Source organism: Moschus berezovskii, chromosome 17 (genome assembly GCF_049115385.1).
Source record: "Moschus berezovskii isolate FMDL1 chromosome 17, NW_MosBer_1.0, whole genome shotgun sequence".
Taxonomy (NCBI): domain Eukaryota; kingdom Metazoa; phylum Chordata; class Mammalia; order Artiodactyla; family Moschidae; genus Moschus; species Moschus berezovskii.
Window position 1 is genome coordinate 37,314,693 of NC_142476.1, and position 24,347 is coordinate 37,339,039.

The window sequence follows — 24,347 nt, forward strand, 5'->3', positions numbered from 1 at the left end:
TGAGATGGCTGGATGGCATCACCGACTCTGTGGACATGAGTTTGAGTGAACTCGGGAGTTGGTGATGGACAGAGAGGCCTGGCGTGCTGTGATTCATGGGGTCGCAGGGAGTCGGACACGACTGAGCGACTGAACTGAACTGAACTGAACTGATGAAATTGATAGGGGCTTCCTAGGTGGCTCAGTGGTAAAAAGTCTGCCTGTCAATGCAGGAGACGTGAGAAATGCAGTTTCAATTCCTGAGTCGGGAAGATCCTTTGGTGTAGGAAATGGCAACCCACTCCAGTACTCATGCCTGGAGAATCCCATGGACGGAGGAGCCTGGCAGGTTACAGTCCATAGAGTCGCAAAGAGTTGGACACGACTGAGCTTGCGTGTGTCCATGGAACTGATCCGTTCCGTTCCGTCGCTCAGTCGTGTCCAACTCTTTGCGACCCCGTGGACTGTAGCCTACCAGGCTTCTCCGTCCGTGGGATTCTCCAGGCAAGAATACTGGAGTGGGTTACCGTTTCCTTCTCTAGGGGATCTTCCTGACCCAGGGATCGAACCTGGGTCTCCCGCATTGGAGGCAGATGCTTTAACCTCTGAGCCACCAGGGAAGCCCATGGAACTGATAGATGCAATTAAATATGATGGGAAAAGCTCAGTATCTTAGAGATATATTGATATCCGGTTATAGTTCTGGTAAACTTTAGATAATGAATGTTCTAAGACAAAGTTGTAGAGCAACTTTAGGAGATTCTTTCTGGGTGATAGTTAACATTTCATCAGCCTGGTAATATATTTGAGAGATGTAGCATCAGTTCCTAAATAAAGTTTGGGAAGGATAGAGAGTTCAGGGCCAAGGAGAATCTTGGGCTAGGCAAGGCATAGGCAAGACAAAAGGAAGCTTGATCTGAACCTCAAAGAATTGGACTGGAGAAGTTTTAATTATATTCTATCTCAGGTCAGAAAAGTTTCAGGGACATGGACTTTAGGAGTCTCATGCTAAAACTTTCTGTTCCATGACCATGGGTGGTTAGGTGGGTGGATACAGAGGCATATTAATAAATGTATATTATATTTATATTTAGTATAACTTTTCATTTTATATTACCCATAGGTATAACACTTGGTTTTCATCATGTACGTATATTTTTCTCTATTAGATTCATGAGTATTTATGATGTTTCAACTTATGTAAGAGCTAGAAGTTGGCTTGTGAAGTTTAAAAACATGTTAACTTTTTTGGAATATCATAAAGATAAGACATCTCTTATTCTATATGGGTAAGTACTATGAACTTTTAATAGCAATGTACTTGAAAATATGACCTTTTCTACATTGTTAAAATAGGCTACCTTGATTTTTCCTAAAGAAAAACCTCAACTAATATGACAGTCAATTCTTATTGATTGAGTAGGGAAGCAGCAGAGTTTACTTCTCTTTTTCCATTCTGTTTTAGCAATTTCATTGACACCTCTAGTAGAATGTGGGTAGAAAAAAGAAGAAAAAGATGGTTACATTTGGGTTCTTCAAGTTGTAATAGTCTTATCTTCGTGTCACATTACATGTTGGACTTCTTTCATATTCTTCTGGGGTGCTTGTGGGTGAGAAATAGCAAACTCAAAGACTAGATTTAACTCTCAACTTAATTTCATCTGTTCCTTGGGATGGTTCTGTTGATGTCTATAATTAGGAAAAACACAGCATGGACTTAATAAACACCTACAGCCAATGTCCAAAATATCATAAGATACGTGTTTTACTTAACTCATGTAGACTCTTTGGTTATATAAATTATGAACTTACACACTTTTTAGACCAGAAATACAATATTTTTCTACTAACAAAACATGGCAGATGAGAAGATAGTGGGACCATTAATGTTAATAAATTTTAAATGGGTGTTAACATATTTTCATAGTAAATTATGGTCATTTTTTTACTGTCTTTGATTTATTAAGTTTATAGAAAAATATAAAAAATTAAAACCCTAGGGTTTTGACATATATCTACGTAACATCTTTTTGTCAATTTCTACTTTAGATGAATAGAATTTTAGAAATATGTCATAGTACTTATTAAGTAAAATATTTTGTCCTGTTCCTAATTTTAAGCAAAGCTGATGTTTTTCTCTAAATTTATTTGTTTCTTGCTTTTGATGTATGGATCTTTGCATTATTCCTGTGTGCTATTATTAGTCTTGATTTTTAAAAATGCTCTCCAGGCAAATCTTAAATAATCCTACCCTACACCTAAGAACTGAACACCTAAAGGAGCTAGAAAAAGAAGAACAGACAAAACTCAAACATAATAGGAAGGGAGAAATCATAAATATCAGATCAGAGATAACTGAAAAAGATACTAAAAAGCAGTGGCAAAGATAAATGAAACTTACAGCTGGTTCTTTGAAAAGACAAACAAAACTGATAAACTTTCAGCCCAACTCTTCAAGAAAAAGAGGGACCAGATCAATAAAGTCAGAAATGAAAAAGAAGTTGCAGCTGAAATAAAAGCAATACAAAGGATCATAAAAAATCACTACAGTTATATGCCAATAAAATGGACAATGTAGAAGAAGTAGACAATTTCTTAGAAAGGTACAATCTCCTAAGACTGAAGCAGGAAGAAGTATAAAATATGAATAGACCAATTACCAGTACTGAAATTGAATTAGTAATTAAACTCCCAACAAACAAAAGTCCAGGACCACATGACTTCACAGATAAACATTTAGAGAAGAGTTAACACATATTCCTATCAAACTATTCCAAAAGATTGCAGAGGAAGGAACACCTCTGAAATCATTCTAGAAGACCAACATCACTGTGATACCAAAACCAGACAAAGATATCACACAAAAGAGGAAATTATAGGCCAGTATGCCTGATGAACATACATGCAAAAATCCTTGACAAAATATTAGCAAACCAAATTAAAAAATACATTATATGATCAAGTGGGATTATCCCAAGGATGCAAAGATGGTTCAATGTTTGCAAACTAATTGGTGTGAAACACCGCATTAACAAACTGAAGAATAAAAATCATATGATAATTTCAATAGGGAAAAAACTTTTGACAAAATTTAACTCTCAGCAAAGTGGGTATAGAGGGAACACACCTCAACATCATGAAGGTCATATGTGACAGTCCCATAGCTAACATAAAACTCAACAGTGAAAAGCATTTCTTCTAAGATAAGGAACAAAAATCCACTCTTACTATTTTTATTCAACACAACACTGGAAGTCCTAGCCACAGTAATCAGATAAGGAAATAAATAGAAAGAATCCAAATTGGAAAGGAAGAAATAAAACTGTCACTATTTGCAGATAATGTGATACTATACATAAAAAGTCCTAAAGATGCCACCAAAAAACTTCTGGAACTCATCGCTGAACTTGGTAGAGTTGCAGGATATAAAAGTAATTTTAAAAAATCTGTTTCACTTCAATATACTAACAATCAACTATCAAAAAGAGAAATTAAGAAAATAATCCCATTTACAATTATGTCAAAAAAAGAATAAAATACCTAGGAATACATCTAATTAAGGAGGTAAAAGACCTGTACTTGAAAACTAAAAGACACCAATGAAAGAAATTGAAGACAACACAAAACAAATGGAAGAATGCACCATGTTCATAGATTGGAAGAATTAATTTTGTTAAAATGACTATACTTCTCAAAGCAATCTATGGATTGAGTGCAATCCCTATAAAATACATTTCCCCAGAACTAAAACAAATAATTCTAAAATTTATATGGAAACACAAAAGACCCTGAATAGCCAAAACAGTACTGAGAAAAAACAAAACTGGAGGTATCATTCTTTCTGACTTCAGACTATACTATAAAGCTACAGTAATCAAAACAGAATGGTACTGGCATGAAAACTGACAAATGGATCAACAGAACAGAATAGAGAGCCCAGAAAGGAACCAACACTTATATGATCAATTAATCAATGACAAAGAGGCAAGAATATACAATAAGGAAAGACAGTTTTTTAAATAATGCTGTTGGGAAAACTGTACAGTTATAACCAAAAAATAATCAATCTGGACTACTCTTTTACACCATGCACAAAAATAAATTCAAGATGGGTTAAAGATTTAAATGTAATACCTGACACTGTAAAACTTCTAGGAGAAAACATAGGCAGTAAACCCATTGACATTTGTCTTATTAACTTTTAATGTGTGTGTATGTGGCCTCAGGCAAGAAAAACAAAAGTAAATATAAACAAATGGGACTACATCAAACTAAAAATATTCAGCACAGTTAAAGAAGCTATAACCAACAACAACAACAAAAAACCACCTACTGAATGGGAAAAGATATTGCAAACAATATATTCTATAAGGGGTTAATAGCCAAATTATACAAAAAACAGGTTTCCAAGGTGGTGCTAGTGGTAAAGGATCCACCTGCCAATGCAAGAGATGTAAGAGATGTGGGTTCAATTCCTGCATCTGGAGGATACCTGGAGAAGGGCATGGCAACCCACTCCAGTGTTCTTGCCTGAAGAATCCCATGGACAGAAGAGCCTGGCGGGCTACAGTCCATAGGGTTGCAAAGAGTTGGACACAATGAAGCAGCTTAGCTAAAACACACATACAAAAACATTAAAAAAAGAAACAACCAAATAACCTGATTTAACAAGGGCATAGAATATGAATAGACATTTTTCCAAAGAAGACATACAGATGACCTGTGGGCACATGAAAAGATGCTCAGCATTGTCAGTCATCATGGAAATGCAAATCAAAACCACAATGAAATATCATCTCACCTACTTGTCAGAATGGCTATTATCAAAAAGATAAATAACAAATGTGGGGAGGATATGAAAAAAAGGGAACTCTCATGCACTGTTGATTGGAATGTAAATTGGTGCAGCCACTGTGGAAGGTAGTTCAGTTCAGTTCAGTCGCTCAGTCGTGTCTGACTCTTTGAGACCCCATGAATTGCAGCACGCCAGCCCTCCCTGTCCGTCACCAACTCCTGGAGTTTACTCAAACTCTTGTCCATCAAGTCGGTGATGCCATCCAGCCATCTCATCCTCTGTCGTTCCCTTCTAATCCTGCCCCCAATCCCTCCCAGCATCAGAGTCTATTCCAGTGAGTCAACTCTTCTCATGAGGTGGCCAAAGTATTGGAGTTTCAGCTTTAGCATCAGTCCTTCCAATGAACACCCAGGACTGATCTCCATTAGGATGGGCTGGTTGGCTCTCCTTGCAGTCCAAGGGACTCTCAAGGGTCTTCTCCAGCACCACAGTTCAAAAGCATCAATACTTCAGCACTCAGCTTTCTTCACAGTCCGACTCTCACATCCATACATGACCGCGGGAAAAACCATAGCCTTGACTAGACAGACCTTGGTTGGCAAAGTAATGTCTCTGCTTTTTAGTATGCTATCTAGATTGGTCATAACTTTCCTTCCAAGGAGTAAGCGTCTTTTAATTTCATGGCTGCAGTCAGCATCTGCAGTGATTTTGGAGCCTAAGAAAATAAAGTCTGACACTAGTTTCCACTGATTCCCCATCTATTTCCCATGAAGTGATGGACCAGACGCCATGATCTTAGTTTTTTGAATGTTGAGCTTCAAGCCAACTTTTTCACTCTCATCAAGAGGCTTTTTAGTTCCTCTTCACTTTCTGTCATAAGGGTCGTGTCATCTGCATATCTGAGGTTATTGATATTTCTCCTGGCAATCTTGATTCCAGCTTGTGCTTCTTCCAGCCCAGCGTTTTTCATGCTGTAATCTACATATAAGTTAAATAAGCAGGGTGACAATATACAGCCTTGACGTACTCCTTTTCCTATTTGGAACCAGTCTTTTGTTCCATGTCCAGTTCTAACTGTTGCTTCCTGACCTGCATACAGGTTTCTCAAGAGGCAGGTCAGGTGGTCTGGTATGCCCATCTCTTTCAGAATTTTCCACAGTTTATTGTGATCAACACAGTCAAAGGCTTTCACATAGTCAATAAAGCAGAAATGGATGTTTTTCTGGAACTCTGTTACTTTTTCCATGATCCAGCGGATGTTGGCAATTTGATCTCTGGTTCCTCTGCCTTTTCTAAAACCAGCTTGAACATCTGGAAGTTCACGGTTCACGTATTGCTGAAGCCTGGCTTGGAGAATTTTGAGCATGACTTTACTAGCGTGTGAGATGAGTGCAATTGTGCGGTAGTTTGAGCATTCTTTGGCATTGCCTTTCTTTGGGATTGAAATGAAGACTGACCTTTTCCAGTCCTGTGGCCACTGCTGAGTTTTCCAAATTTGCTGACATATGGAAAGAAGCACATTCACAGCATCATCTTTTAGGATTTGAAATAGCTCAGTTGGAATTCCGTCACCTCCACTAGCTTTGTTCATAGTGATGCTTTCTAAGGCCCACTTGACTTCACATTCCAAGATATCTGGCTCTAGGTGAGTGATCACACCATTGTGATTATCTTGGTCATGAAGATCTTTTTTGTACAGTTCTTCTGTGTATTCTTGCCACCTCTTCTTAATATCTTCTTCCTCTATTAGGTCCATACCATTTCTGTCCTTTATTGAGCCCATCTTTGCATGAAATGTTCCCTTTGTATCTCTAATTTTCTTGAATAGATCTTTAGTCTTTCCCATTCTGTTGTTTTCCTCTATTTCTTTGCATTGATCACTGAGGAAGGCTTTCTTATCTCTCCTTGCTATTCTTTGGAGCTCTGCATTCAGATGCTTATATCTTTCCTTTTCTCCTTTGCTTTTCGCTTCTCTTCTTTTCCCAGCTATTTGTAAGGCCTCCCCAGACAGCCACTTTGCTTTTTTGCCTTTCTTTTCCATGGGGATTGTCTTGATCCCTGTCTCCTGTACAATGTCACGAACCTCCGTCCATTGTTCATCAGGCACTCTATCAGATCTAGTCCCTTAAATCTATATCTCACTTCCACTGTTAAATCATAAAGGATTTGATTTAGGTCATATCTGAATGGTCTAGTGGTTTTCCCTCCTTTCTTCAATTTAAGTATGAATTTGGCAATAAGGAGTTCATGATCTGAGCCACAGTCAGTTCCTGGTCTTGTTTTTGCTAACTGCATAGAGCTTCTCCATCTTTGGCTGCAAAAAATATAATCAACCTGATTTTGGTTTTGACCATCTGGTGATGTCCGTGTGTAGTCTTCTCTCATGTTGTTGAAAGAGGGTATTTGCTATTACCAGTGAGTTCTCTTGGCAAAACTCTATTAACCTTTGCCCTGCTTAATTCCGTATTCCAAGGCCATATTTGCGTGTTACCCCAGGTGTTTCTTGATTTCCTACTTTTGCATTCAGTTCAGTTGCTCAGTCGTGTCCAACTCTTTGTGACCCCATGAATCAGAGCACGCCAGGCCTCCCTGTTCATCACCAACTCCTGGAGTTCACTCAAACTCATGTCCATCGAGTTGGTGATGCCATCCAGCCATCACATTCTCTGTCGTCCCCTTCTCCTCCCGCCCCCAATCCCTCCCAGCATCAGAGTCTTTTCCAGTGATCCAGTCCCCTATAATGAAAAGGACATCTTTTTTGGATGTTAGTTCTAAAAGGTCTTCATAGAACCATTCAACTTCAGCTTCTTCAGCTTTACTGGTTGGGGCATAGGCTTGGATTACTGTGATATTGAATGGTTTGCCTTGGAAACGAACAGAGATCATTTTGTTGTTATTGAGATTGCATCCAAGTACTGCATTTTGGACTCTTTTGTTGACCATGATGGCTATTCCGTTTCTTCTAAGGAATTGCTGCCCACATTAGTAGATATAATGGTCATCTGAGTTAAATTCACCCATTCCAGTCCATTTTAGTTCACTGAGTCCTAGAATGTCGACGTTCACTCTTGCCATCTCCTGTTTGACCACTTCCAATTTGCCTTGATTCATGGACCTAACATTCCAGGTTCCTATGCAATATTGCTCTTTACAGCATCGGACCTTGCTTCTATCACCAGTCATATGCGCAACTGGGTATTGTTTTTACTTTGGCTTCATACCTTCATTCTTTCTGGAGTTACTTCCTCCACTGATCTCCAGTAGCATACTGGGCACCTACGGACCTGGGGAGATCCTCTTTCAGTATCCTATCATTTTGCCTTTTCATACTGTTCATGGGGTTCTCAGGGCAAGAATACTGAAGTGGCTTGCCATTCCCTGCTCCAGCGGACCACGCAGAAGTGCGCAGCCTGTGATGGACTGTGTAGAAGCGCGGCTGAGTGGAGCTACCCCTCCCTCAAGGTCAGGGGCAGCGGCCAAGAGGAACTACCCCACATCTGAGGTCAGGGGCAGCGGCCCTGAGGAGCTACCCCACGCCCGAGGTCAGGGGCGGTGGCGGAGAAAAGCTATCCCACGTCCAAGTAGCAGCAGCTGCGTGGGCTTAGGAGGGCCGAGAGGAGCTATTCCACATTCAAGGTCAGGAGGAGCGGCAGTGAGGTGATACCCCTCGTCCAAGGTAAGGAGCAGCAGCTGTGCTTTGCTGGAGCAGTTGTGAAGAGATACCCCACGTCCAAGGTAGGAGAAACCCAAGTAAGACAGTAGGTGTTGCGAGAGGGCATCAGAGGGCAGACACACTGAAATCATAATCACAGAAAACGAGTCAATCTGATCATACGGACCACAGCCTTATCTAACTCAATGAAAGAAGATGAATGGATATTTTATATATATATAATGGGTATGGCATCCAGTCCCATCACTTCATGGCAAATAAAAGCCAGGGAAAGTGGAAACAGTGACATAATATATTTTCTTGGGCTCCAAAATCACTGTGGCTGGTGGCTGCAGCCATGAAATTAAAAGATGTTTGCTCCTTGGAAGGAAAGCTGTGACAAACCTAGACAGAGTATTAAAAAGCAGAGACATCACTTTGCTGACAAAGGTCCATATAGTCAAAGCTATGGTTTTTCCAGTAGTCATGTACCCATGTGAAAGTTGGACCGTAAAGAAGACTGAGGGCCAAAGAATTGAGGCTTTTTAACTGTAGTGCTGGAGAAGATTCTTGAGAATCCCTTGGACAGCAAGGAGATCAAACCAATCAATCCTAAAGGAAATCAGCCCTGAATACTCATTGGAAGGACTGATGCTGAAGCTGAAACTCCAGTACTTCAGCTACCTGATGTGAAAAGTCGACTCATTGGAAAAGACCCTGATGCTAGGAACGATTGAAGGCAAAAGGAGAAGGGGGAGGCAGAGGATGAGATGGTTAGGTAGCATCACTGACTCAATGGACATGAATTTGAGCAGATTCAGAGAGATAGTGAAGGACAGGGAAGCCTGGCGTGCTGCAGTCTATGGGGTTGCAAAGAGTTGGACACAACTTAGTGACTGATCAACAACAACAAATGTATATTCATGTGTATGTATAATGAAATATTACTCAGCCCTAAAAAGAATGAAATATTGCCAAATGGATGGACCTAGATGGTATTATACAAAGTGAAATCAGACAGAGAAAGTAAAATACTGTATGATTTCACTTATATGTGGATTTTTTTAAAAAATGAATAAACTTAGTGACAGAGAAATAATCTTAAATAAAGAGAATGAATAGGTAGTGTCCAGAAGGGAGTGGTTAGGGGAAGAAAGAAATAGTGAGGGACGTGAAAGAGTACAAAATTCCAGTGGCAAAATAATTGAGTAACATGAAATGTACAGTGTGGGGAATGTAGTCAGGAACTATGTAATATCTTTATATGGTGGCATATCATAGCTAGACTTATTGAGTTATTATTTTGAAATGTCTAAAAATATTGAATCAGTGTGTTATGTAATAGGAGCTAATGTGTTGTAGGTCAATTATATTTTAAAAACAAAGCAAACTCTTAGCAAAAAAGATCAAATTTATGCTTACCAGAGGTGCGTGGTAGGGGATGGAATTGGATGAAGACTGTCAAAAAGTACAATTTCCATTTATAAGATAAATAGGTACTAGAAATGTCATATGCAACATGATAAATATAATGAACACTCCTGTATGTTATATATGAAAGTTGTTAAGGGAGTAAATCCTAAAAGTCTCATCTCAAAGGAAAAAATGTTCTGTTTCTTTAATTTTATATCCATATGAGATGAAGGATGTTCCCTAAACTTATTGTGATAATCATTTCATGATGTACGTATGTCAAATCATTAGGTTGTATACTTTAAAACTTACACAGTGCTGTATGTCAATTATATCTTAAGAAACTGGAGGAAAAACACCCCCTCCCCAAAATACTACCCCTCTCAAATGAATATGTAATTACAGTACTTAATGTTTTTACAGAGGTAATGAAAGTGTTTTTTATACTTATGTGAATGATAAGTATAAGATATTAACTTAAAAAAAAAAAAGCTCCCAGCCTTGATATAGATTACCAAGAGCCATATTTTTTTTATCTTTTTCCCTTATGATTTTTATGTATAGAAAGTATGTTTTAAATTTTAATTATCTATTATTTTATATCTTTCTTCAAATAAATGTTAATATTTACTTAAATAAACTTCAGATTTTAATTTTTATACTTTTAAAGTGACCTGACATTTTATTTGATCTCTTTTTTTTTCAGGCATAATAGATTTCTGATTTTTATATATCACATTGTATTTTCAGAAGAATTTGAAAATGCAGAACATATTATAGGAATAATGTACATTTATCCTATGATAATGCATCTGTGGCCAACGGCAAGAAAATTAAATGTGTCAGGACTGATATTCGTAAACTACTATTTTGTAATTTTGTATCTGTTAGAATCAGCATTGAAGGTACCATTTAAAATAGAAATGTATCCTATAAAAAGAAAAATTTAGATAGCTTGAATCTATTTTTGCCATTTTATTGGAATAATTTTTACCAGAAGCCTTTTGCTGTAATAGTTGATAGGATTATGGAATTTCAGTACTTTTTTTGACTTTTCTGAGTGAAATCAGTATAATAGTCACAGTCTTGGATATCAGATAAGTATCATAAAAGTGGAGAGAATCTCAAAGATCAGATAAAAGAGAATTGAAAATCTAGACATTTGATGTTTTCCTCAAATACTCCTTGTAATGATACAAAGAATAAATAAACGAATAAAAGAAAAATAGTTTGCCAGGTTCTTATCATGATATAAGATGAAGACCACTTTTTAGGATAAATGTTTCAAAGATTATTTATCTGCATACTGTTTCATACTGTAATTATAATTAATGGTGTTTCAGTGAATTAATTCACTGTTTTTCATTGCTTTTCTTTGGTGTTCCAGCTTCATAATAGATTATATATATATTTAAATCAAATTATACCCTTTGATGTCAGATATTTATAAAGGATTTTTTTGAATTTCAAATGAATGACTTAAAACCCAGCTTTTGGAATGTAACACATTTGTAGTTGAGCATTTAACTGTCTCTCCCCACTTTTGTGTGCTGCTATGAAATTATGTATGTTCTATATGTTTTCTAAACAGATAATAATTTTGAAAAGGAAATATTTTCATCAACACTGGAATACTTTGGAATTTTTTATTGTGCTTATTGGAATTGTTGATATATTTTGTATATACTTTGTGAAACTGAGACCAGACAACTTGATTCTTATTCAGTTTACAGTAATAATAGGTTATTTCAGAATAATTAGATTTTTTCCTCTTCTCAAGGTAAAACTTCACATTAAAATTTTTTTTCTATACTGCTTGTCAACTGAATTAAGAAAACTCATTATTTTAGAAGAAATGAGGGAGGGAACTGTCTTTTCTCCTGGAACCCTCTCTCCACAGGTATCTGCTTGGTTCACCCTCTCACTTCTTCAAGTCATTGCTCAACTCTCACCTTCTCATGGAGAAGGCCTTCCCTGACCATGCTGTGTAAAATGGCAACCTACCCTCCATACTCCCAGCTTTCCACCCCATCTCCATGATCCCCCTTCGTTGCTTAAATTAATTTTTTCTGCATAGCACCTACCACCTTTTTACTATATTTTGTATGTACTTTCCATGAGGTAAGGGTCTTTGTTTTAGTTACTGATGTAACCTAGAATGATACCTAGTATATGAAAGTGAAAGTGTTAGTTGCTCAGTTGTGTCTGATTCTTTGCGATCCCATGGACTGTAGTCCATCAGGCTCCTCTCTCCATGGGATTCTTTAGGCAAGAACACTAGAGTAGGTTGCCATTTCCTACTCCAGAAGATCTTCCCAACACAGGGATCAAACCTGTGTCTCTTCCATCTCCTGCATTGACAGGCAGCTTCTTTACCACTAATGCCACCTGTGTAAGTACTTACTAAATTATGTATTGAATGAATAAATGAAAATGATAGCGCCACTTGAAGCAGGATAACCTGGAAACAAGTTCTCCAAGTTTTAGTAAAATTTGCTCATAAAGCCCTAACTGTGCAGAAACACAAAATATTTAGAGTACACACTACCTTAGCCTACTGCCTATGAAGTTCAGTTTTAGACCTTCAATCTCCTGAACAATGACCATTTCTTCATTTCTTCTTTTTGTGGCTCTCATTTTGATTCTGAAAGTAGATCTTCAGATTTTTCAGTCTCAGTTCTTAAGCTTCCTTTCTCTCTTTCCAATGGAGTTGTATGATATTAATATAGGCTTTTAACTTGGGAGCTTTAGATGGGTTCTCTTTCCACTCCATATTTTTGAGTTGCTTAATTCTTATTAGGGAGCTTCTGTGATGGCTCAGTGGTAAAGAATCTGCCTGCCAAAGTAGGAGATGCAGGTTCCATCCCTGGGTCAGGAAGATCCCTTGGAGAAGAAAATGGCAACCTATTCCAGTATTCTTGCTTAGGAAATCCCATGGACAGAGGAGCCTGGCTACAGTTCATGGGATCACCAAAGAGTCGGACATGACTTAGTGAATAAACAACAATTCTTATTACATTAAATAAATCTATTAGTATGTATTGAAGATATATAGACTTAATATTAAAAAATACTGCTCTAAACCCTGATGGTGAAAGGCAGACATTAGAATCCTCTACCTGGTCCCTATTTGCCAAGAAATTTTTAATAGTTGTCTTAGGCAGAATTGTCTGAATGCCCAGACCTGTGCTTGTTGACATTCCTTTTTTTTGTTCCTTCCTTGATTCTATATTAAGTGTATATATACTTAGGGCTTTCTTGGTGGCTCAGTCGGTAAAGAATCTGCCTCCAATGTAGGACACCACCTGCAGTGCAGGAGACTCAAGTTTGATTCCTGGGTTGGGAAGATCCCCTGGAGAAGGAAATGGCAACCCACTCCAGTATTCTTGCCTGGAAAATCCCATGGACAGAGGAGCCTGGTGGGCTACAATCCATGGGGTCGCAAGAGTTGGGCACAACTTAGTGACTAAAGTACCGCCATATATATACTTAATATAGAATAGAAATAAAGTATGTTACCATTCTTTAATATTCATAAGAATGACTTTAATAGTCATATACATAAAACCTGCTTAAGGGGTAATTTTGATTATTTATTATTTTTTCCTTATGAGTTGAGTTTAGAACAAAGTGCTCACATAGGGTATAATCTCATTATAATACAAACTATTCTAGGATATGTAGAGTGAGGCTAAGTCTTAATATAGAAGGTAGAGGCTTTTATAAGTAATCAGTTTTTATACTGAGATCTTATGCAGATGAATGTAAAGTAAGTATTTTAGAAGGAATACTTTGCAAAAAGTCTCTCTGAGTGAAATAAAGATTTAAAGATGTATTAGTACAGAAGTCAACCATGTTTACAGTGTGAACCATTTGCTATTTCTGTTCAGTGCGCTCTGACAAATCCTAGTGGAGTGCAGTTAAGTAAATATAATCATGAGTAGCTTTTTTTATGTTTAAACTGGGGACTTACTGTGTTCTAGGATCTGTGCAGACCACTTTACATACGCATCTAGTTAAATTGTTACAATACTGGGAAGTAGGTATCCCTGCTTTATCAAGTTAGGTGTCCTAGTAGCCAGTCTCAGCAGAGTGAGGCTTTCAAAAACAAGCAAATCTGTATTGGAAATCCTGGAAGAATATTGAAGAACTTTATTTTAGATCAGCCATTCATCATGGAATAAAACTTTATAAAAAAAAATCCTCTTCAGTATCTCCCCTTCTCCCCAAAGTTTCACGACCAAAATAACAGTTTAAGAAAAGCTCTGCTTTCTCTGCTCTTGTGATTCCTTCTCTGTGATGTTCTTTTCCTGATCACGTCTTCCGCTTGTGTTACTTGGCCCCTCACCATCCTCCCTGTACTCTGTTGTGCCTCTGTGATTGACTGCATTGCTGTGAGGGGCAGCTCCTCGGGAATCCTGGTACTTAGGTGTTATCATCCTTGTTGAACAGATGAGGACGCTGAGTCCTTGGAGTCCCTAAGTAACTTGTTCAAGGTCACAGCACTGTGAGTAGCAGAGAGCTGGTATTTGAACCCAGGGAGGTTCTTATTTTAATATCCCACTCCCTTTAGTCACTGTACTCTCCTGCTTTAGCTTATCATTTGAGAAATTTAGAGCTAAGGAGAATCTCAGATTACCCTAAGTTCCTTATCTTGCAAGTGAAGAAACTGAGGTGTAGAGAGATTTATTCTGTTGGTAACTACTGTCCAGGTTATTGGGGTGACCTCTCTTGTCTTCTGAAAACTGGGAGTATGGAGAATAAGGGAAGAAGCAGTGGTAAGCACTTTACCTTAAAGCTACAGAACCAGTTATTCATTGAGCTTTCTTTTCTTTAGAGAGGGGCTCTCAAACTTGAGTGTACATAGAAACACTTGGAAGACTTGTTAAAGCATTGATTTGGGAGCCTGTCCCCAGCATTTCTGATTCAGCAGGTCTGGAATGGGGCCTGAGAATTTGTGTTTTAGCAGTGGATGTTTCAGTATTTGTGTTCTAACTAGCTTATTAGAAATGGCATGTTGAGAATATCTGCCTGAGAGGGTGCCTTTCCTCATCAAATTTTCGTGTTTTTTTTTCCTCTCCATTGTTCCAGATAATAATACCACTGCTGATAAATATTGTAGATGTGCAGATCAAAAAGCGCCTCAGCTTGACTTATAGTATTACAAAAGGCTATGTCAAAAGTCTAGAGGATACCAAGTTTTTAATAAGACAGATTTCTAGCCGAAACTCAATAGATCAGGTGAGAGACAAGCACTGGTCATTTAGGAAAAACATCCCTTAGGGGTATTGATTTAATTTAAGACCATTTCTGCATGTATTTGACTCAAAAGATAAATTATGTCAAGTGAAGGGGATTCAGTTGTTTATTATATGATACGAGGTACTGCAGAGAACAGTTTCTGTTCTTTAAATTTCAGCTCTGATTACCAAACTTCAGGAGGACTCAAAGCTCAAGAGCATGCCTCGGCCATGGTGGGAATTTGACAAATAACAATTGTATGATTGAACAGAGATTGTTTAGCCCAGAGTGGAGCTATTTCTTCAGTTATGTCAGGAGTTATCTGTAGGAAACATGACCTACCTGACACCATATTTTTCATTATTCCACTTCTTTTTGCACTCCCAGTAGATTGGCTCTCCAGCTGGCTGCTCTGTTCGACACCCTCTAGTGGGGTGCTATCTCTGAGGAGTCTCTTTGGCACACAATGAAGTGCACACTAGTCTTTTCTGAGAAATGTTAGGTGCAATACTTATGTACTTATGTAAGCTACTACACAGCATTCATTGCACTATGAGAATGAGCCTGGGAAAAGCAGCTGAATTTACAAAGAGAGAAGAATTAAATAGCTCCCCCAAATGATAATTAAGTGAGATTTTTCTTCCATGGGTTTTTTCCCTCAAATTTTAAAGCCAGTAATACACTTGGTATGAAAACTGGTCAACCACTTGTAAAAGAATGAGACTAGAACACTCCCTAACACCATACACAAAAATAAACTCAAAATGGATTAAAGATCTAAATGTAAGACTAGAAACTATAAAACTCCTAGAGGAGAACATAGGCAAAACACTCTCCAACATAAATCACAGCAGGATCCTCGATGACCCACCTCCCAGAATATTGGAAATAAAGGCAAAAATAAACAAATGAGACTTAATTAAAATTAAAAGCTTCTGCACAGCAAAGGAAACTATAAGCAAGGTGAAAAGACAGCCTTCAGAATGGGAGAAAATAATAGCAAATGAAGCAACTGATAAAAGATTAATCTCAAAAATATACAAGCAACTCCTACAGCTCAATTCCAGAAAAATAAACGACCCAATCAAAAAATGGGCCAAAGAACTAAACAGACATTTCTCCAAAGAAGACATACAGATGGCTGACAAACACATGAAAAGATGCTCAGCGTCACTCATAATCAGAGAAATGCAAATCAAAACCACAATGAGGTACCATTTCACGGCAGTCAGAATGGCTGCTATCCAGAAGTCTACAAGCAATAAATGCTGGAGAGGGTGTGGAGAAAAGGGAACCTCTTACACTGTTGGTGGGAATGTAAACTAGTACAACCACTATGGAGAACAGTGTGGAGATCCCTTAAAAAACTGGAAATAGAACTGCCATATGACCCAGCAATCCCACTGCTGGGCATACACACCGAGGAAACCAGAATTGAAAGAGACACATGTACTCCAGTGTTCATCGCAGCACTGTTTATAATAGCGAGGACGTGGAAGCAACCTAGATGTCCATCTGCAGACGAATGGATAAGAAAGCTTTGGTACATATACACAATGGAGTACTACTCAGCAATTAAAAAGAATACATTTGAATTAGTTCTAATGAGGTGAATGAAACTGGAGCCTATTATACAGAGTGAAGTAAGCCAGAAAGAAAAACACCAATACAGTATATTAACACATATATATGGAATATAGCAAGAGGATAATGATAACCCTGTATACGAGACAACAGCAGAGACTTGGATGTGTGGAGCAGTCTTTTGGAACTCTGTGGGAGAGGGCGAGGGTGGGATGATTTAGGAGAATGCCATTGAAACATGTATATTATCATATGTGAAACGAATCTGACGTGGTTGGGGGCTCCCCACCTCAACACTCTGTGGATTCAAGAGGCCGTTCCTTCTGGAAGTGTATAAATTAGCCTGGGATAGAACCTGCATGCTGAATTTACTAATTAAGAAATGAGAAACCAGAACTATAAAGGTGGCATAGAAATACAAGAAACCATTCTTAAGTAATCTTTTAAAACTTTGAACAGAGTTACAGATTTTACCATTTGTGATAAACTGGTATATATAATTTAACCAGAACCAAAAGAAAATTAGTATTGTGTGAATTCTGAAGCACTTTCAACATGTTGTAGGAATAATGTGGACTTTCTTGAGTTTTACACATTCATAAGTAAATGGTCTGCATCTTGTGTCTTTGTTGGAAAAAAAAAGAAATTAATGCATTTCTTAATTTGTCACAGAAATTATATGAAATTTTGGAAACCAACAAACAAGATGCTGTCAAAGAACTAGGTAAGTAGTTGGGATATCTAATTTCCTGAAATCACATCTTATCATCCCATAGTTTAACCAAAGGAAGACAAGTTCATGCATTCATTCAATCACAGACTTATTCATTTATTCATTCAATAAGCATTTATTGAACACATATAATGGGCCAGCTGTACATAAAATTCAGATCCTGGTAGGAGGTGTGAGCGTGTCAAGACATAATTGCAGAAAGTTAGAGGAGTTCTGTTATTTGCTCTGGGAGCATAAAAGCAAGAATGAAAAGTGCAGAAAGTGTGTTAAGGTGGCAAGATCATATTCCTTAAGCTTGTAAGAAAAAGACACACAAAGGATTACCTATGACAGAGAGTGTTGTTTTTGTTTCGCCCTACTTTGTTTGCAGGGGTACTCAAACAAAGTGAGTTTGTGAGGGATGAAGTTTTTTGAGCATCTACTGCCACTCTGCTTGAGTTGAAACATTCGGGGGAGCCCTAGGATTTTATACAAAACCTCTTGGATCTGCTTTCCTCATAAGGGGGCTGTGGGCCAGGCTCTCGGTGTTTGCCAGATTATAGTTCCTGGTAGAGAGCCTGGAAGCTGGTATGCCTTTAACAAATGGATGCTATTGTGAAAGAAAGCAAAGCCCCTTTGTTTTTATAACCACATTGTAAGATGCCATATGGATTTATGAGGATCACACTTACCTTAAGAAAACTGAAAAAGCATGGTCTAATGAATGAAATTGTAAATTTGGAGACAATAGGTCAGAATATTTTGTCACCATCTCAGAAAATCCAGGACCCATTGTTTCCAGTCACATATTAGGCGGGTTTTTATTTCCATGTTTTTAAAGGTTAGGGACCTAGGAGCTGCTGTCTTATGTTTTAGGTCAGTATGGAATATTACACAGTGTTCTTGATTCAGTCATGCGAAAGAGTTCCTGTTTCTGTATTGTTACTGCAACCTACTGTTGAATGCTAATTATGTCAGGAATTGTGTTAATGGCTTTATATGCATTATTTCACTTGATCTTTATAACTACTCCATCAAGCAAATACTATTATCATCTTCATTTATACATAATGAAACTGAGGCTTAGAAAGTTTAACTCCCCTGAGGTCCTATGGGTGGTAAGAGGTGAGCTAGATCTCACACCATGTGAGATCTCCTGTGGTCTCCACCATGCTGTCCTTCATTTCACTGCTCAGCTTATTTCAGTTCAGAAATGACTGAGTCCCTTCCAGATGTCAGGCATTGTGCTCAAGATTAGCATTACAAGGATGAAACAGATGCATTTTAAGCCTTGACTCCCAGTTCATCTCATGACTTCTCATGCTCATTGAAGAGGAAAAAATATGCGATTTGATTTCACAAAGACCCACCAGTCATTTATTCATCCAACCAATAAGAATTACACAATACAAAGGATGAGACAAATAAGGAAGAATGATAATGAGTTCTGTAATGAAGATATGTAGGAGACACCTTGGGAAAAAGATGGAGTGAATTTCTCTTAACTGGTGAAGGAAGCCTTTTTTCAATTTTCTCATCTATAAAATGGAGATAAAAATAACTGTAGTCCTACTGGCCTCAGAAGTTCTATACAAAACAGGAATGAAAAGATATTGAGTAAATGCTTTGGAAATTATAAACTGTTATGCAAATATTCATTACTATTGTGGTTATTGAATTGTTTGCTTACTGATACTTTTATTTGCTTCAGGACTCATAGAGCATGAGGGTCGTGATGTTGTCATTGCTTTGAAGACCAAGCAGGCAATCCGGAATGTGATTGCTAAAGCTCTGAAAAGCCTCACCTTCCTTTCGTCAAGAGGCATTATTGATAAATATGAGAGCATCGAGATGAATAAGGTAAAGCAATTTCCCATACTACTTGATTCCATAAACCCAGTATTCACATCTGAAATGCTCCTCTGCTGCTGCTGCTGCTAAGTCGCTTCAGTCGTGTCCGACTCTGTGTGACCCCATAGATGGCAACCCACCAGGCTCCACCGTCCCTGGGATTCTCCAGGCAAGAACACTGGAGTGGGTTGCCATTTCCTTCTCCAATGCAGGAAAGTGAAAAGTGAAAGTGAAGTCGCTCAGTCGTGTTGTACTCTTTGCGATCCCATGGACTGTAGCCTACCAGGCTCCTCCGTCCATGGGATTTTCCAGGCAAGAGTACTGGAGTGGGTTGCCATTGCCTTCTCCGGAAATGCTCCTCTAGCAGAGTGTAATTAGTGAGGGAGATTGGGAAAAGGTTGAGTCAGGACAGTTGTTAACTCTGTAATTGTTTAAGTCGTTGTTAATGCCAGTGGCAACTAGTGCCATTGCTAACTGGTTCCCTCTATGTCAAAACCACTTGGTTGTTCAGAACCAACCTGAGCTAGGTTTCACAAAGAAATGGAGCATTTCTCATGAGGACACAGAGTATCTTACAGACCTCATGGTAACCAGACCCCATGGCCAGGCCTCAGAAAGGGAGTTGAGCAGTGACCTAGGAAGCTTTCAGCTTCTCCATTTCCTATCAGGGTTGCCCTCTGTTGCATTTTCTTTTGGCTCTCTCTTACAAACTCATTAGATTTTTCTGCTTCTCTATCCACTGGTGGAATATCTACAGTCCAGTCCCAGCAGCTGTAGCAAGGAAAGTGGTAATTATATAATGTTAACATAGGTAGGAGGGGACCCACGTGTGTGTGTGTGTGTGTGTGTGTGTGTGTGTATGAGGAGATCAGGGAGGGAGGAGTTTGAGAGAAATAGGGGAGACACCCTAAGTGGTTGGCTGATAAATGGACTTTTGAAAAATTACAAATTTGAAAAAAATTAAGACCATAAGAGGAAAAAATATTTAATATTTAATTCTACCAGGCTATCACATCCACTGTGAACTATGCAAATATTAATGCTTTTTTCTCTCCTGTACAACAGTCTATCTGCTTCATAGCATAAAGAAGAAAAATAAAAGTTCTGGTCCCATGTTCTGCCTGTGTTTCCAATGATAAGTAGCTGTTCCTGGGTGTCACATGCTTATTCTTGTCCCTGGCACTTTTCAGCCACATGCCACCTGGGCTGTGCTTCAGGACATTCTCTGAACATAGTCCTCTCTCCATGGCTCTGGAAGGGAAGTGGGCATAGGACAGGCCAGCTTTTCCCGTTTTAACTCTCCCTCATTAGTCTCTATAAGGTCATGGCACAGGACTAAATGGTAATATGATTTTTCCTTAGTGTCTGTCAGAGGGACGAGAAGGGCCACTTTTTAGTGTTCTTCAAGTTACACCTCTGTGCACATTGTGTTTTTTTCTATTTTTCCTGTATTACTTTGAAGATTGTATAAGGTTCAATTGAATGATCGATACACATTAGTTAAATAAACAATAGCCCTTATGAAGAGAGGGACTTATTTTTTCCTATAGGTTTATTTAGAAAGGTAATGGACAAATCAATCATTCAACAGTTATTTGTTGAATGCCTATTAATTAATTGCATAATTGTTGGCTGAAGAGGTATAATTATAAATCCAAGGTTGTAAGGAGCTAGATAAATCTAGCCAATTTAGCTGAGTAAATATATGTTGAATATCTACTATGTCCCATGACTCTTGAGGAGACTTGGATACTTAATGAGTACAACTCTGATTCCAAAGTCCATGGACACTCTTCCTCTTTTTTTCATTTAGTCATTTATCCAGGCAATCAACAAAAATTACATATCACAGATAAGTAAACATAATAATACTACAATGTAATGAGTTCCATAAGGGAGATTTGTAAGAGATATGCTGGGAATAAGGCAAGTAAGCGATTACCTCTTACTTGGGGAAGTCAGAGAAGACTTCTGAAAGGCCACAAAGCTAGAACCTTATCCTCCAAAACTAGAAGAATGTAGAGAAGCAACTCACTCACGTGAAAAAAAATTTTGAGAGAATGTGGCATTAAATCATATAGTAATCAACAGTCACCTCAAGCGACGAGTTGACTCACTGGAAAAGACTCTGATGCTGGGAAAGGTTGGGGGCGGGAGGAGAAGGGGACGACAGAGAATGAGATGGCTGGATGGCATCACCGACTCTGTGGACATGAGTTTGAGTGAACTCCGGGAGTTGGTGATGGACAGGGAGGCCTGGTGTGCTGTGATTCATGGGGTCGTGGAGAGTTGGTCATGACTGAGCGACTGAACTGGACTGAACTGAACTGAATCAACAGTTAAGTTTGAGATTAAGACAGGATAGAATACAGTTATTAATTGGATTATAAAAAAGATAAATTCAATGAGTTAATATACCAGTGAAAATAGTAAGTGGAGAAAAAGAACCAAAAAAAAATTAGAGGACAATTTAAAGAAGAAAAGCTCTGCAAAAGAGTATTTTATTTAGATTTCCTTCATTTTTGCCTGATGTCCCTTTTCTGTTACAGGATCTGATCACCATTATTTTTATTGTTTGTTTTAGGTACTTCTTGAAAAAATAAAATCATTGAATAACTTTCCAATGGCAATCCCGCTCCCTACTCCTGACAAATATCTTCATAATATCATTTGGCTAGAAAATAAAGATGTTCTCATTGAATTCTTCAAGGTAAAGATTGTGTCTTATATTGTAGCTCATGTTCAATGACAATTATTTTTCATTCCCTAATATAAGATTAATAATAAAAAAAAATTTATCCAAGGCAAGACTCCTGTAATGGGCGGCAAAGGATAAGTCAAAATGGAGGCCCAGCAAAACCGAGAAGAGTGGATTTCATTTTGAGACTAAAGCGCAAAGATTTTTTTTATAATTGCTTATCTGCTTAGGATGATATGTTTTTTAACATGTTACCCAGTTATTACAAGTGCCATCTTATTTTCTGATGAAGAGCCCCAGACTCCCAGATGCACACTCTGGAAAAGACTTTTTTTAGATCAAGGGCCTCATATTTAAGTTACTTTGCAGGTCAGGCAAATAATATAAAAGTAAAACCATCTGGGTGTAATATAAATAGGGAACAGGACTGTAGTATATTCCAGAGTTCATGCTTTGTCTGAAGTCAGCTGAGTGTTCCTATAGGAATGTGTACTCTTTCAATAGATAGCTATTGAATAGCCTCTTTGAGCCAGAGAATGTTCTAGGTTTGGGGATATGGCAGTGAACAAAATAAATAAATTCCTGCTTTCATTGACTTTATGTTATATGGGTGGAGACAGACAATAAACATACCCATGCATGTAGTCTGTCAGGTGGTGACAAATGCTATAGGGAGAAAAGGTGAGAAAGGAGAATATAGGTAGGCAGCTATTTTATATGGATGGTTGGAGAAGACTGCTTTAGTACGTTTCCTCTGGACAGAGATCTGAAATAAATGAGGGAGCACGCCATTTTGATATCTGGGAGAAGGCAGGTGTAGTGCCCTGAGGTGGATATGCTTGCTGTGTTCAAAGTGAAGTCACTCAGTTGTGTCCAACTCTTTGTGACCCCATGGACTTGTAGCCGCCAGGCTTCTTTGTCCATGGGACTTTCCAAGCAAGAATACTGGAGTGGTTTGCCATTTCCTTCTCCAGGAAATCTTCCCGAACCAGGGATCAAACCCTGGTCTCCCGCACTGCAGGCAGATTCTTTACTGATGGAGCCACCAGGGAAGCCCTGACTGCTCTGTTCAAGGAACATCACAAAGGCCCCTGTGGCAGGACCAGTGCTGGAGGGAAGACATGAAGACTAAGCATTTGTGGCAAGCTTGAGTTTGTAGAACTTTGTAGGTCATTGTTAGGACGTTATCTTTTACTCAGAATTAAGTGGAAACGTGTTCAAAGGTTTTGAAGAGAGAAGTGACATGATCTAACTTACACTTAAAAATGTTCATCTACTGATGTGTTAAGAATAGGCTGTAGGGGGTCAAGGGTAAGCCAGGACATCCAGTTAGGACACGATTATGATAATGTAGGCAAGAGATGATAGTGACTTGGACGAGTGAAAGTGGTGAGAGGAGTTAGACTCAATAGGTTTTGAAGAGACAGCATATAAATGTTGATGGAGGGAATGCTAGAGAGAGAAAGAATGACTTCTAGACTTTTAGGTTGAAATAGAAAATAGTCTGAAAATTGATTAGCCCTTTATTTAGATGGGGAAGGGAAGATTTATATGGGGCGGGAGCTGAGCAAGAATTTGATTCTGAATAGGTTAAATTTGAGAAGGTATTAGACATCCAAGTGGAGCTGTTGAGTAGGCAGTTAGATACATGACTAGAATGTAGGTAGGAGGTCAAATTGGAGAAAGACATTTTGGAGTTGTCAGCATAGAGATAATATTTAAGGCCTTGAAACTTGATAATTCAAGGAATTGTTATGAACATCCAAGGGTTGAGTTATGAGCTGTGAATCAGATTGATGGTTGCTAGAGGAAGGGAGTGGAAGCTGGGTAAATTAGACAGGGGGTTAAAGGGTACAAACTTCCAAGTTACAAGATAGAAGAATACTAGGTATACAACATGATGACTGTAGTTATATAGTCATATATGTATGGTATATTTGAAAGCTCTAGGAGTGTAGAATCTAAAATTTCTTACCACATGGAAAAAATTTTTTTATAACTATATGAAGTGATGTATGTTAACTAAATTTATTGTGATAGTCATTTTGCAACATGTGCATGTGAAGTCATTATGCTGTATACCTTAAACTTATATTGTGTGTGTACTCAGTCACTCAGTTGTGTCTGACTCTTCACAGCCCTATGGACTGTAGCCCGCCAGGCTCCTCTCTCCATTGTATTTTCCCTGGCAAGAATACTGGAGAGGGTTGCCATTTCCTCTTTCAGGGGACCTTCCTGACCCAGGGATTGAACCTGTGTCTCCTGCATTGCAGGCGGACTCTTTTCTGCTAAGTGGTTCTGTCTCAGTAAAACTGGAAAAGAAGAATTGAGGAGTTATCCATCAAATAGGAGGAAGAAAAAGAATAGTGTCCCAGAGCTAAGTGAAGAAAGTATTTGAAGAAGGAGAAAGTGATCAACTATG

General features: G+C 38.3%; 1 protein-coding gene across 1 annotated transcript in view; it reads left to right on the top strand.

Moving 5' to 3' along the window:
• The window catches only part of SLC9C2 (solute carrier family 9 member C2 (putative)), a 99,634-nt gene that overhangs the window by 51,661 nt on the left and 23,626 nt on the right, over positions 1-24,347 (top strand). Inside the window, exons 14-20 of the mRNA XM_055418727.2 lie at positions 1,149-1,268; positions 10,546-10,744; positions 11,431-11,619; positions 14,931-15,080; positions 17,337-17,388; positions 19,088-19,236; positions 21,812-21,937. Of these exons, the coding sequence (XP_055274702.2) occupies positions 1,149-1,268; positions 10,546-10,744; positions 11,431-11,619; positions 14,931-15,080; positions 17,337-17,388; positions 19,088-19,236; positions 21,812-21,937 (985 nt within the window). The remainder of the gene's footprint in view (positions 1-1,148; positions 1,269-10,545; positions 10,745-11,430; positions 11,620-14,930; positions 15,081-17,336; positions 17,389-19,087; positions 19,237-21,811; positions 21,938-24,347) is intronic.